The following is a 12,911-nucleotide window of genomic DNA, read 5'->3' as shown; positions in this document are numbered from 1 at the left end:
GGCAGGCCATTCTTACTCCACAATCTTCCTACTCCTCAAAATCTCCCTGCCCTGGCCGACTATGTCCCAGCCCTCTCCTTCCTCCGACACCTGTTGCGACAACATGCTGATCTCTGCCTTCCACAACCCTCTGGAGAGGCCAAACCAGATCCTCCCATATCCCTGGGAGATCTAATTTATCCCAAATGTTCTAAATCCACAGGACTACAACCAAGGTGGAGTGGCCCCTACCTGGTCTACTTGGCTACCCCTACAGCAGTCAAAGTTGCTGGACTCCCATCCTGGTTTCACATCACTCAGGCTAAGAGGTGCCCTTCCAGCCCTAAATCTGATCATTCTGAGTGGTCATCTCATCTTCTGTCGCCCACCCGTCTCCGTTTCACGAAGGCCTCACAGCCACAGTTAACAGGCTAAATCATGTTTTGTTATCCAATTTGGTTCCTAATTTCTTACATTCTATTAATGATCATTTTTACAACAGGACACTTGACAGTCTTTCCTAGAGACTCCCACATCATGCGTAAGATCATCTTCGTAATGTTCTATGTGATAACTGTCGTAGTTCTTTCTACCCTCAGCTGTCTGGTTAAACGTGACGTCCCTGAAAGCCTAAGCCCTTACCTTCCCTATACTGGTACAGCCACTGCCTCCCCTACTCCCCCTATTTTTTCCAGTTCAACTCCTGAACAGGAGACAAGTTTTACACACCTACCCTCCTAACTTTTATGCTTGCAGATGGGGGAGTAATCGCCACTCATAACTTCATGCCTTCTAACATCACACTTAATTTTCAGAATTCTACCTCACCGTAACAATGATCCTACTTCAACGTCATCCTGATAGAATGAAATATGTAAATCAAAGGCACCTTTCCCTCTACCTCACCTGGGTCCTTAAATATGACAGTGCCATGTCTCCTCATAACATCATGTCTCTTTGTTTCTCCAGTCTAACATATGTGCATTCACAGGTGAAGTTGTCCTGGCTAAAACACCTGGCATCAGCATCTACCTGGGCATCAACTGTCATCCTGTCGACTCCCCTAGGTTCCAGTACAGTGCCCCCTGCCAGCAGGCAGTAATTAAAGAGAGAAATCTTTGCCCCTTTTCATAATAATCATAAGACGGGATATGAAAGGGTTTTAGCTCAGATGGGACACTGTAGCCAGGAAAAGTCTCAGCCAGAACCAGGGAGCTCCTATCTCCCCCACCCTTAGAGATTTACCTGTAACTCTATCTCCCCCCACCCTTCAGAATCTGCCCCTGGCACCAAAAGTGTGCCAATGAAATACCTGTGCATCTCTAATGGCCGTAGGGCACTACCCTAAGCTTAGGCTACTTATATACCCCCATGCCAGGTGTCTGCTGGAGAGATCGCCGGACTTCAGCAGCCGGGGGTTGTCAGTCATCTCTCTCCATGTTCTCAGGATAAAGGCCTCTTTTGTTTTATACTTTACATATTTTGGAAATAATCTTATCAATTAGAGGCTATTAGCTTATGGAGATATAGTACATGGTAGTTTTTGCCCTCTGGTTATGGTTTGGATTGTAAGGTTATGGTAACCTGTACTTCTTTTGGGAATGAATTCCCTAGGATGTGCTGTCCTTCCTTGGAACTAGTCTCCAGTGCTTTGTGCTTTGTAAAGACAGAGCTACTAAGGAAGAAAAGGGACAAAGGGTTTCAGATTAGCATATAGTATGGTACTGCCGAAGTCAGAAGGTGAATGTCTAAAGCCTAGCTTGGTTATCAGGTGAATCAGGTCCTCTTGTGGGGCTTTTGTGTGCTCAGCTGTGTGAGGCTGGAGTGCTCCCTTGTAAGAGGAGATTGCTGCATCTTCTCTGTCTTGCTTGTTCTTGCAAAGGGAGTTTGGTAATAGAACTGGCTCTATGAGGAGTTTGGAAATGCTTGGTGTTCCCAGTAAGGCCAAATCATTCCACCTCCCTTTTTGCTCTGGTTCGCAGCAGGCCTGTGTCCTGGAGAAGACATGACTGTGTACTGCTCACCCCCGGGCCTCCTTATTTGGGTTCTTCCCTGGCCTGTGCCTTCTACTGTTTTCTGCCAGTGTCTCTGGCTGCAGTGTATTTATGTTAATTTTAGCCACACAGGTTATGCATTTGTTTTCCTTGGGTATTCCACCTGAAAGCATTTGCTCTTTCAGGGTATAACTCTATTGAAGTAAAATGAAGAGGGCCATATTATTATAGATGTATGTCAAGAGGAAAGAACTTCTCAATTCCAGATCATTATTATTATTTCTTCAGGTCTTGCTATATAGCCCAGGCTGGTTTTGAATTCAAGAGCTAAGATGATCCCTTTCAACCTCCCAAGGGGCTGGGGTTACAGATGATCCAATTAATTTTGGGTATTTGCCCCTTGGTAACCCTGTAAGTTTCTTTATAGTTTCCTAGCATAATACAAATGACCAAAAGAATTGCAGTGTTATGTTGAACTTTATGAATGATTGGACTCTGGCCTTAGACATACGCCTGACTTTCTGGTAATAACTTGAGATAAACCAGGTACATTCCAGCTAGGATGAAGTCACTTTTGCCCTAACCCATAAATAGTCTTCCTTTCTGACCCAAATTGCTTAAGATCCAACTGGTTTTGTTGCAGCCTGGGACCACATGTTCATCATTAAATTTGCCAGCAGACCATACTCTGTGCAAACCTAGATCTGTCTGTCTGTCTCTCTTTTTGGTCTGTTAGCATCTTAGGACCCGTCCTCATCCACTGAGACTGAGTTCTTCCAGAATACGTTCCAATAAAATTTTATTTATAAAATCAGCAGTGGGAATTTGGTCCCAAGCTCTAGTTTGCCATCCCCTGGTCTACAAAGCAAGACAGTACTAATTTTCAGAATCAGTAGTGGGAGAGAGGGAACAGAAGATATTTGCATGGTGATAGAGTCTGTTGAGCTTTTAAAAGCTATGATTTTGTGACTTTCCAGCCTCTCTGAAGCTGCTTCTGGGAGTGCTGGTCCATGCCATGTGAACCTGCTCCACATGCTGTGTGCCTTTTGAAGTCCTGGCAATTAGAAAAGATGCCTGGGCTAGGGCTCTGGGACTGTTGTAACTGGAGGGATACGAACTGGTCTCTCTTGGGCTGGTGCCAGAGAGCACACAGTCTCACTGTTTTTGCAGATGATGACAATTAGTGTGGGAGGAACATGCCAAGCTAAGGATTCAGACATCAGGAAAATAGTTTGTCAAGATTCAAATGTAGTGGGAGAGAAGGAATTTGAGAGGGGAGGAAGGCTTATAAGGCATCCAGATTGCTTCAAGGCTTTCCAGGGAGTAGATTGGCAGCCATTCCATCCCTCCTGTTCCTACCTCTACCAGATCTGGCCTTCTGATTTATTAAGCTTGAGTAGAGGCCAGCTCCCACTGGCCAAATCTTGGGGGCACACTGGAGGTTTTTAAGGCAGGGGAGAAACAGTTGGAACAGATTCTTAGAACATGTCTACAGAGTATGGTCCCAGTGTGGTACTAGGGCAGTTGTCACAGATACAGACTAGGATCTAGGCATTTTTAATTATTGAACACTAATCTCTCTAGAAAATGGGTCATCTACAAGTGGAATTTCTTTTTTCACTCCCCGCCTCTCCACAAAGGAGTTGATTATCAGTCTGATTCACCTTCCTTACTGTTGGGCATCTAAGGGCCTGTAAGCAAGAAATGAAATCCCAAAGAAGATGCAGACCTTTTTAACTGTCTGGGAAGACACTGAAGAAATAAAATCCATGTGATCTTTCCTAAAGTAATTGCTTTTCCCATGTGACATAAGAATCCTGGAAGAGAGAGACCTTGTTGGGGTCTGCTGTGGAGAGAAAAGCTTTAGTCGAGATGGAGTAGTAAGGAAATAGGCAAAGTAAGGATGATTCTGTACTTGTGTTCTTTCTCAAAGTGGGTTGTGCAGGACAGAGAGTCTCCAAACCACTGTGGTCCTTCAGAGGAGAGCTTCGTTTCCATGCCTGGAAACTGCTCCTGTAGAGCACAAACAGCCCTTCCCCTCCTGGGGCTTGTGATCTAGGGAGTCTTGTGATAGATTGGTATTGCTGAGAAGAAAGTGGGAGGTGGAGATGCTGTTACTGTTATTTACGTGTTCTGATGTATTCTTGTCCATCTATCTGTGGGCTGATCCCCATGGCATGGCTGGCTGTTGGCACTCTCAGGCTCTGGAGCTTTACCCTGCTGTCGCTTTTTCCCCACTTTACTTGGAATTTATGAATGCTGTGTTGACAGAAGGGCCTCCTGCTCATGCCTGACCTAGGAAAGTGGTGTCTGCCAGGAATTGCCCAGGTGTTGGGAGGCACTGTGGAGACACCACAGTGGGCTCATTTAGGAGACTTCTTCATGGGGTAGGGTGGTATCTTGACCTTCCCACCGTCTGGCTTCTGTCTAAAAACCCAGAGGCATTGTTGTACTTCAGCAACCACCAGCCCTGCCCATGATTGAAGGGCAGACGAGTCGTCTGTGATTTCTAATAGTCGTCTACACTTTACAAGCTCACTTCTGTTCCCTTACACTTGCAACTGATGGTGTCCTTTGTAAATGCTATGGTCACGTTGGTAATGTTGAACTCAAGGTGACATTTGAGCTGTGGAAAGGTCTACCTTCCCTGTTCATGAAATCTGTTTTGAAAGCAGCCACTCTGGGACCCACCCCAGTTGGCCAGGGAGATAATCATGTTCTGTGGTAACAGCACAGACCAGGAACTCTCCAGGCTGATTCTTGGGCCACCGTAGACTCAGAAACGGCCCTGTCCACTGCTGCTCTGGACAGAATACAGGTGGACAGTGTGTTAGTGTATGACATGTCAGTGAGCGCTTTGCATGGACTTACTTGAGAGGAGGAAGTGCCTTAGTATTATTTTCAGTCACCTCTAACGTGCTGGGTTGGCCTGCCTAGGAGATGCCTTTCCCAGCACCAAGGCCTGGGTGTTCTGCCTCAAGTGTGGTGTGTTGTGTTTGGGAAACACATATGTGGTGGCATTGCAGCTGGACCTGCTGTACCAGAGACTGGCCCTTTTGTCTTCGGTACTTAGCACAGTGCCTGGCTCATTAGGACACCACAGAGTTCCTCCTCCCCTTTGTGGACTTTGTGTGTCTCTGACTCCCATAGACACACCATACTGGAGTCACTCTTGCAGGTCATGTATCAGCAAGGATAGAAGCTTCCATAGGCACACCTGCTGGCCAGATGTCAGGGGCTGGCACAGGGTGGATCCTGATTGGAAATGCCTGCCCCATATAGCCCCAAATAGACAGAGCTAGACAGAGCCCTCAGGCACTAGAATTCTTTAATGTCAGCATTGGACTTATGGTAGTAGCTGAAATCCAGTCATTGACACCAAGGGAAGAGAGGGGCCTGGGATGTGTCTTCCTTAAGGCATCCAGAAGACTTGAGAATTCCCCCGTCCTTCTTGGTAAAGGAATTGTAGACCTTGTCTGCAGGAAACAGTGAATTAAACAGCGATATTGGAGCAACCTCGAATGATTAGCTCTGCTGGGAGTGTTGGAACATGAGTGGTTTCACTGAGGTGGCCACTAGGGTCTTGAAAAAATTCCGCTCTTCTCATGAACATTGTGCACGGTGATGGTGCTGGCCAGCTTAAGAAGTGTGTCTCCGTGCCACAGGGGTGGCACAGCATGATGGTGTAACAGCTACTGTATAACATGCCTTGTGGCCCAAGAAGATGCTTCAGCCCAGGGAGAGCACGCTTTGGTGAAGAATGAGACAGGGACAGTTGGGCAGGACTGAGGGCCTGGGTAGTACAGAGCCAGCTATGCACAGATGCAGCCTAGGGGAGCAGAAAGGAGACCTGAAGTCCAGCAACTCTAGGGAGAATGTAGTGAACAGATGGAGTCTGGATATAAAACAGGCACCTCTCATGATGAAAACCTGGCATTAGATATGGATCTGGTCCTCTCCCCCCATAGCAGGATTAGAAACTTTGACTTGAATAATAGGGATACTGATGGATTTCAAGAGCGTTAGATTCTTTTTCCCTGGCAGTGGTTTGTGTCCAGTGATAGTGTATTGCCCTATGGGCAGCATTGAAGGCAGCCCTTCTCAAGGGCTGGTCTTCCTAGATACCTTTTGTTTGGCCCACAGTCCCATTAGGGACCCTAAAGCACCTAGGTTCTGCAGCTATGGCGGATCCACTGAGGATGGGGGCTAGTGCTCTGCTGGACAGGCAGGCTTCTGGAACCTCTGCTGCCAGGAGCCTGCCCAGCTCACCTCTCCCCACTGAGAGCTATAGTGCTGTCTTTGTTAACAAGCCATTAGCATGTTTTGCATGAAAATGAACGAGGGAGCCGGCCTGAATATCAATTGCCAGGACCCTGGATGCAGCTGCCTTCCAGAGTTCCTTTGTGTGGCTTCCCTCCCTGTCCAGGCACTTTCTTGGTGGATGCAAGGAATCCTTATGTCCTTTCTTTCTCTTGCTTTCTCTTGTCTTTGGACCTGCTTCTTCTTTTTTTTTTTTTTCTATTGGGAATTGAACTCACGGCCTTATACTTGCAAGGCAGGTGCTTGTGCCACTGAGCTAAATCCCCTGCCCTGGACCCACTATTAAGGTTTTTTAGTTTTTTAATTTTTAAAAGTATGGAAAAGGGATATATGAGACACAGGTCTAGATAGTCTCATCACACGTTACTGTGATGAATGTAGCAGATCAGAGCCAGACTCCTTTGTACAATGAGCAGTGGATTGCAAGCACACACACACCCTCAGTGGCAAGTGGAATACAGCTTCAAGTATTGAAGACCTTGGGAGATTGTACAAGTCTGTGCTGACAAAAATACAGCATGAGCAGAAAAGTGGTGCCAGGATGACAAGAACATAAAAACATTGCACACAGAACACAGCACACAGAAAAATCTGAGTTTTGGAATTTAAAGGATATGCGCCTCTACCCATATATGCAGCCTCCCACTGAGTTTCTAAGTATGATTGATAGGGATGATACACAGGGTGCCGTGTCATCTGGGGGGGAGGGGCCTCTCAATATGCATGTCTGTCCCAGAATTCACCTTGCTCTTATTTATGAGAGGAAGTACATATTCATGAACCCCCTCATAAGGTGTTTTTTTTGTTGTTGTTGTTGTTTTGTTTTGTTTTTGTGGTACCAGGGATCAGACTCAGGATCTCACACTTGCCAGGCAGGCACTTATGCCACTGAGCTAAATTCCCAGCCCTGAGGACTCTCATAAGGTTTGAGTAGGGTGAAGGTGACTGAAGGTCAGGCCAGGAGATCTACCACCCTGTGCTGTCACTCAACCTACTAGATGTCTGGTATGAGTTCGTGTTCTCTAAAATCAAAGAATGAGTTTTAGGAATAGCAGAGACTAGGAGCAGAATATATTTATTGAGAGAAAGAAAGCATGTCTGAGAGAGACAGAAGGGGTCCTGAGTGGGTTGTCAAAGATTCTGTCTTTTCTAGGGACTTTATAGAGCAAAACCACAAGGTGAGGCAGGTCTAAGGTGAGGAAAAGTGGGAACTCACAAGGTGGGCATGAGGTGGGACAGAACTATGGTCAATCAATAAGATTAATTGCTTGAGTAAAACTGATTAAATCAGGGACAGATGGAGAAGCATGTTACATAACAAGTGGTAGCAACCGTGCATGCTTAACAGAGCAGTGACTCTCTGTAGGAGTTAGGATTCCAACTCCTGGCTTCCTCAGGGTGATGGGGACCTATTTAGAATATCAATCCTTAGGATGTGAGTGTACTTGCTTCATCTTTTGTCTTGAGGCCTGGCCCATACCAGAAGATGTCTGTCTCCTCCAAGGTTGCAAGGTATCTGGATCTTCTGCACTGGCTTCTTTGAGGGCCCAGCCTAGAATATTTCTGTCTATCTAACTCAGCTTCCTGTAACAGAAGGCGAAACGACCCTAGGATGCTGTTCAAACTTAAGTGGGTGGATGAGAGTGATTTCTCACACATACACCCCAGAATGCAGGCCTATTTGTACTTAGCACACATATCTATACACATATACACAGAGCATACATTTGTACACATTTACACATATATACATAACACAATCGTATAGCATATGCACCTTCATACATGCACACAGTCATCTCCACTTGAAGGTATATCTACATGCCATGCACACATATTCCTTATCTGTACAGTCCTGTTTTGGAACTTGTTAGGTACGAGATTGCAGTATGAACCCAGCAATACCCTAGATTCCCATTTCTAGGTCCTTTCAAATCGCATATGCCTCTAGGTGACCAAAGGCACTTAGATTCTATTCCAAATTGATTTTCTGTTAATATGGTGTGGTAGCTATTAAATAACATAGAGATGCCAGGTCTCTTTAGATGGATCTGTGGATGCTAGACTGCAGAGCTGGAATAGGAGGACAATTGTTCAGGCGCACCTCCACTTTTTGGAAAAAGAAAAAAGAAGTGTGGAGACATCTCTTGAGGTGTGCTTCTCAGAATCTGTCATCAATTTGATAGTGTACTGTCATCCTCTGTTTTGTGGCTCAGCAGCTACTCAATTGAGTATTGTTTTCTGAGTCATCTATTGCTGTGTCTGACTTGAAGAGTGGTTATTTTGTTGGACGTTAACAGGGGAGGTGCGCTCAGAGTGAGTAGGTTTGTGCCAGCAGAAATGAAAAAAGTGGCACGAGGGACTAAGGAGACAAGGGATAGAATGGAGTAGGTTAGGCTTCTGGTTTTGGAAACATGTGCCCTGTCCAAGGTGCCTGTCATTGGGGCATTCACAACGTGACTGACAGAGTACTGAGTCCTCTCAGCTGTATTTGCTGTGTGCGTAGGAGCTTTCCCATAATTCAGTGGGTTATTACAAATGTGGTATGTAGCCCATATATAAGAACTGTTAATGAATTTGGAGCAAGGAAGGGTCATTGTGGATCATGCCAGTGTATCTAACAGACTAGACTGGAGCTTTAGGGATTTCCTGGGTCTTTTTTTATTCTTCCTTGGGGGCCTGTTGCTCAAATTCTGGTGAGGGGAGAGGGTGTGGTTTCATGTCCCAATTGTACTGTCTTTAATAGTGTAGTTGCAGCTGGTGGAGCTCTTTTGTTTTCTTCCAGATGTTGAGGACTTCAGCTCCTGGCTTTAGGGGTCTATTCCCTGGCTCCCTTGCTGCTGTGAAGACTCGGGGGACCTTGGCACCAGGTCCAGGCTTGTTCTGTGCCAGAGCAGCCGTAAAGGCTACCTACTACCCACCTGCAGCAGGACATAGGCTGGCATCTGCCAATATTCTGCACCCAGTATTGCAGACCCATCTGTAGCACTGACAACACACATATCGATCATCACCAGATGGTGCCAGGGCAGGAGTTGAGAGGCAGGTGCTTTTGTAGGCTGCAGCCGGCTCCGGTGTGCTGTGTAGGACCGGGCACCCTCTGTTCTGCTGAATGGGTTGTGTCTTTTCTTGGTGCTTGAACTTATCTCTGGATCTCCACTTGCTGCCTGGGGTTCTGTTGATGAGTCCTTGTGCTCCCCACTCAGTGGGTAGGACTTAGGGTCTTGTATGTCATAGGCAAGTGCCTTTCTCTTGAGTTATGCACTCTAGTGCTCATATGTCATTTTATAAAAAATAAAAGCAGTTCTTACCTTAAATCAGAAGATTGTTTTGTTACTTTGGGGCTAGAAGCGGAGCTCAGGCAAAACCATGCAGTGGGCTGACTTGTGCCCGTGTCGCAGTTGGAGCCTGTGCACTTTAGCAGTGACATGGATAAGCACATGCATGAAGCCTGCACACATGTAAGGGACACATGTGTGTAAGGGTGTGCACATATATGTGGTATGGTAAAGTTGTGAGCAGATTCACAGGTCATCACTGCTTCCAGAAGAAGTGGCCATTTTCTTGTCATAAGACTTTTGTGTGTGTGGGAGGGGGATGTGCATCAGGATTTGAACCTCGCATTTTCCAGGCAGATGTTGTACTACTGGGCTATAGCCCTGGCTACATTATTGGATTTTAAAGATTTGTGACTGAATTGATTCCTAGTCCATCTAAAGATAATGCACCCTAGTGTCTATGGCAGTTTCTGAGAAGCAGTATGAATATACTGCAACTGGAATGAAATAGTTCTCAGTATAGCTATAAATTTCCACATTGTTTTCCACAATTTTGTGTAATTTTTGAAACTAAAAGAACATAGTAGTTGTGTATATGTATCTGTATCTGAGGTGTGTATGGGTCTTGTTTCATGCCTCAGTTCCTCACATAACATACCTTGTACAGTGTCATATTGTTGGTATTGTGTGATGAATGCCACCTTACATTGTTGTGGACTCAGGTCTGGGAAAGTATAACTGGATGTAACACCTTCAGCGACTCCAAAGGATTGTCAAGACAGTGGGTCCAGTCCCACATAGGGAGAGGGTGTCTGGTGGAACCTGTGGCTAACTTTTATTTGTTTTTCCTCTAGGCAAACAGATGCTCAATGTCCTGAGGCCAGTCCAGCAGCACGGCAGGACCCGCCAAAGCAGAGTGCATGGCCCTTGTCTGCGGTGTCCAGTGCAACTCCAACTTGGGAAACCCCCGAACTGCCCCGAGAGGGCAGGGGTCGAGCAGGGACCCTGCCCCGGGATTATAGGTACTCGGAGGAGAACACACCTGCAGACTTGGGACTGCAAGTGCAGGGCGCCCCCTCGCCCTTGCCAGTTCAGGGACAGGACTTGTATCCAGTGAGCACTGCCGCACCTCCGAAGAGACCAGCCCCACAGAGACCTCCGCCGCCCAAGCGCGAGCCCCGGAAGCACAGGACCCCGGACACAGCCCCTGCAGATGTTCGCCTGGCTGTCCTGCCACCCGTGCCCCTGAATGCTGCTGTGGCCTGCCTGGCCTTGTCTTGCAACCAGTCTGTGTTGAGTAGTGCTCAGCCCCAAGACACCCCGAAGGCCACTGCGTGTGAGCGTGACAGCCAGCATGTGAAAGAGGACGTGCTGTATCCTCAGCCAGAAGCGCTGCCTTCCTCCAAATTTCAGCACCTGCGGGCGTTTGCCATGGAAACCTCTCGATCCCCCTCACCTCAGTTTGCCCCCCAGAAGCTGACAGACAAGCCCCCACTCCTCATCCATGATGAGCATTCAACAAGGTATTGTCCAGCTAGGGGCATCCCGTCCACCCCATTGCTGTAGGCATGGTTTTGTATGTGCCTTTGGGTGGTCGGTGGCTGGTACCTTGCTTCAGCCTAGGACCCAGGATGGAAACATGTCCTGTAGGGGAAGCACGATTCCAAGTGATTGGATGTAGCCCCAACTCATTAGGGGCTGTCCTTGTCCACCCAGGATGGCTGGCCTTTCCTTGCAAGCCAAATGCATTTATTCCTGTGTTAGCCCTCAGATGTCTGCAGATCTGGGGTGTGGAGTTTTTTTAAATCATTGGGGCTGGGGATTTAGCTCAGTGGCATAAGTACTTGCCTTGCAAGCGTGTGGTCGTGAGTTCGATCCCTGGTACCGATAAAAATACAAAAAAAAAAAAAAAAGAAAATCATTTCATACTTATGATCAGAATCAAGGCTATCCCAAATGTAACATCTTTAGGTGAAGTTGATGTTTACATAATGACCAATATATATATATATTTTTTTGTCTTTTTCGTTTTTATCAGTACCAGGGATCGAACTCACGACTGCCTGCTTGCAAGGCAGGCGCTTATGCCGCTGAACTAAATCCCCAGCCCCTGACCAATATTTTCATATTTCTTTTTCCCCTGCTTTAAAAAATGTTAAAAGCTGGCTGGGGTTGGTATACTGGTGGGTGCCTGTGATCTGATCAAAGAGGACTGCAAGTTTGAAGCCAGCCTAGGTTGCATATTGAGGCTGACCTGGAGTGCATCACCAAGTGTTTGGGTGAGGGGACCTCCCCCTACTGACAGGATCCTCCCTCAACTCTTACTAGAAGTCATATATCCAGATCTCAGGATCGCCACCTATGGCAGGGGGCTCGCTCACCCCTCCTTTCTCTGCCCTTCCCCTCCCCCTTCTCACCTCCTTTCCCCTCCCGCTTCCCTCCCCTCCCTTACCTTCCCTTTCCTCTCCTGCCTCCCCTAGGCTGATTTTGAACTCCCTGTAGATTCCAGGATGGCCTCAAACTCGTGACTGTCCTGCTTCAGCCTTTTGAATGCTGGGATTCTAGGCATTAGCCACTGTCCCTGCAAACACTAGAGGTCTGTTTACTCTCAGAAGGGTTCTTCAGCATGTTTTTTGTTTATGTCTGGAAGTGTGTATGAGCAGAGAGCAGATGAGGCCCCTTCAGACACAGTGAATGGTCAGCATGGTGGATGTCACAGCGGATGGTGTAGCTTGGGAGACCCAGAATGGCAGGCAGGTCCACAGATGGCAGCGTGGCACGTGTAGAGCTTTGGACAGCACAGTGGGAGTCCACTGACCCACAGGCTTATGTGCTGGGAGGAGTTGCGGGCCAGGTCCTCCTCCTCCTCCTCCATCCCTGCAGGCCTGTTTTCTGATACGAATGGTGACCTTAGCAGTAAGGTCTAATCTCCTGTATTTTACTTGCCATCAGACTTTTAAAAGTAGACATCCTGACCATTTTTTTAAGATAAGAGATCCATTTGTGCTTAGAAATGACCAGGAAAAGTTGGGGATGTAGCTCCCGGGAAGAGTGCTTGCCTCGCATATGCACTGCCCAGGATTCCACCCCCAGCACCGTAGATGGATGGGTGGGTAGATAGATGGACAGACAGACAGGTAAAGATGCTTTTCTAAAAGATATATGTTAGCCTGTGGAAGATTTGTTTTCAATACTTAATTTTTTTCTGCTAGCTTTCCTTCACCGGAAATCAAATCTCTCCACAAATGAGCCAGGGCAGAAATCTAAGCTGAGTTAATGGTTAGTAAGAGGTGATCCTATTTCCTAAGTACAGGAAGGAGTAAATGCAAAGGTTTTGTTT

The 12,911-nt window shown here is 46.9% G+C and overlaps 1 protein-coding gene across 2 annotated transcripts in view; it reads left to right on the top strand.

Annotated features, from left to right (window-relative positions):
• Shroom2 (shroom family member 2) overlaps nt 1-12,911 on the top strand; it is a 152,750-nt gene that overhangs the window by 125,570 nt on the left and 14,269 nt on the right. For both annotated transcript variants that reach the window (XM_063243109.1, XM_063243108.1), the window contains exon 6: nt 10,426-11,094. In XM_063243109.1, the coding sequence (XP_063099179.1) occupies nt 10,426-11,094 (669 nt within the window). The remainder of the gene's footprint in view (nt 1-10,425; nt 11,095-12,911) is intronic.

This window comes from Cavia porcellus, unplaced genomic scaffold (genome assembly GCF_034190915.1).
Source record: "Cavia porcellus strain 051 isolate PalLab524CR breed Dunkin Hartley unplaced genomic scaffold, mCavPor4.1 scaffold_33, whole genome shotgun sequence".
Taxonomy (NCBI): Eukaryota; Metazoa; Chordata; class Mammalia; order Rodentia; family Caviidae; genus Cavia; species Cavia porcellus.
The sequence above is the reverse complement of the archived record's forward strand: the minus strand, read 5'-3'. Positions and strand labels throughout refer to the sequence as shown.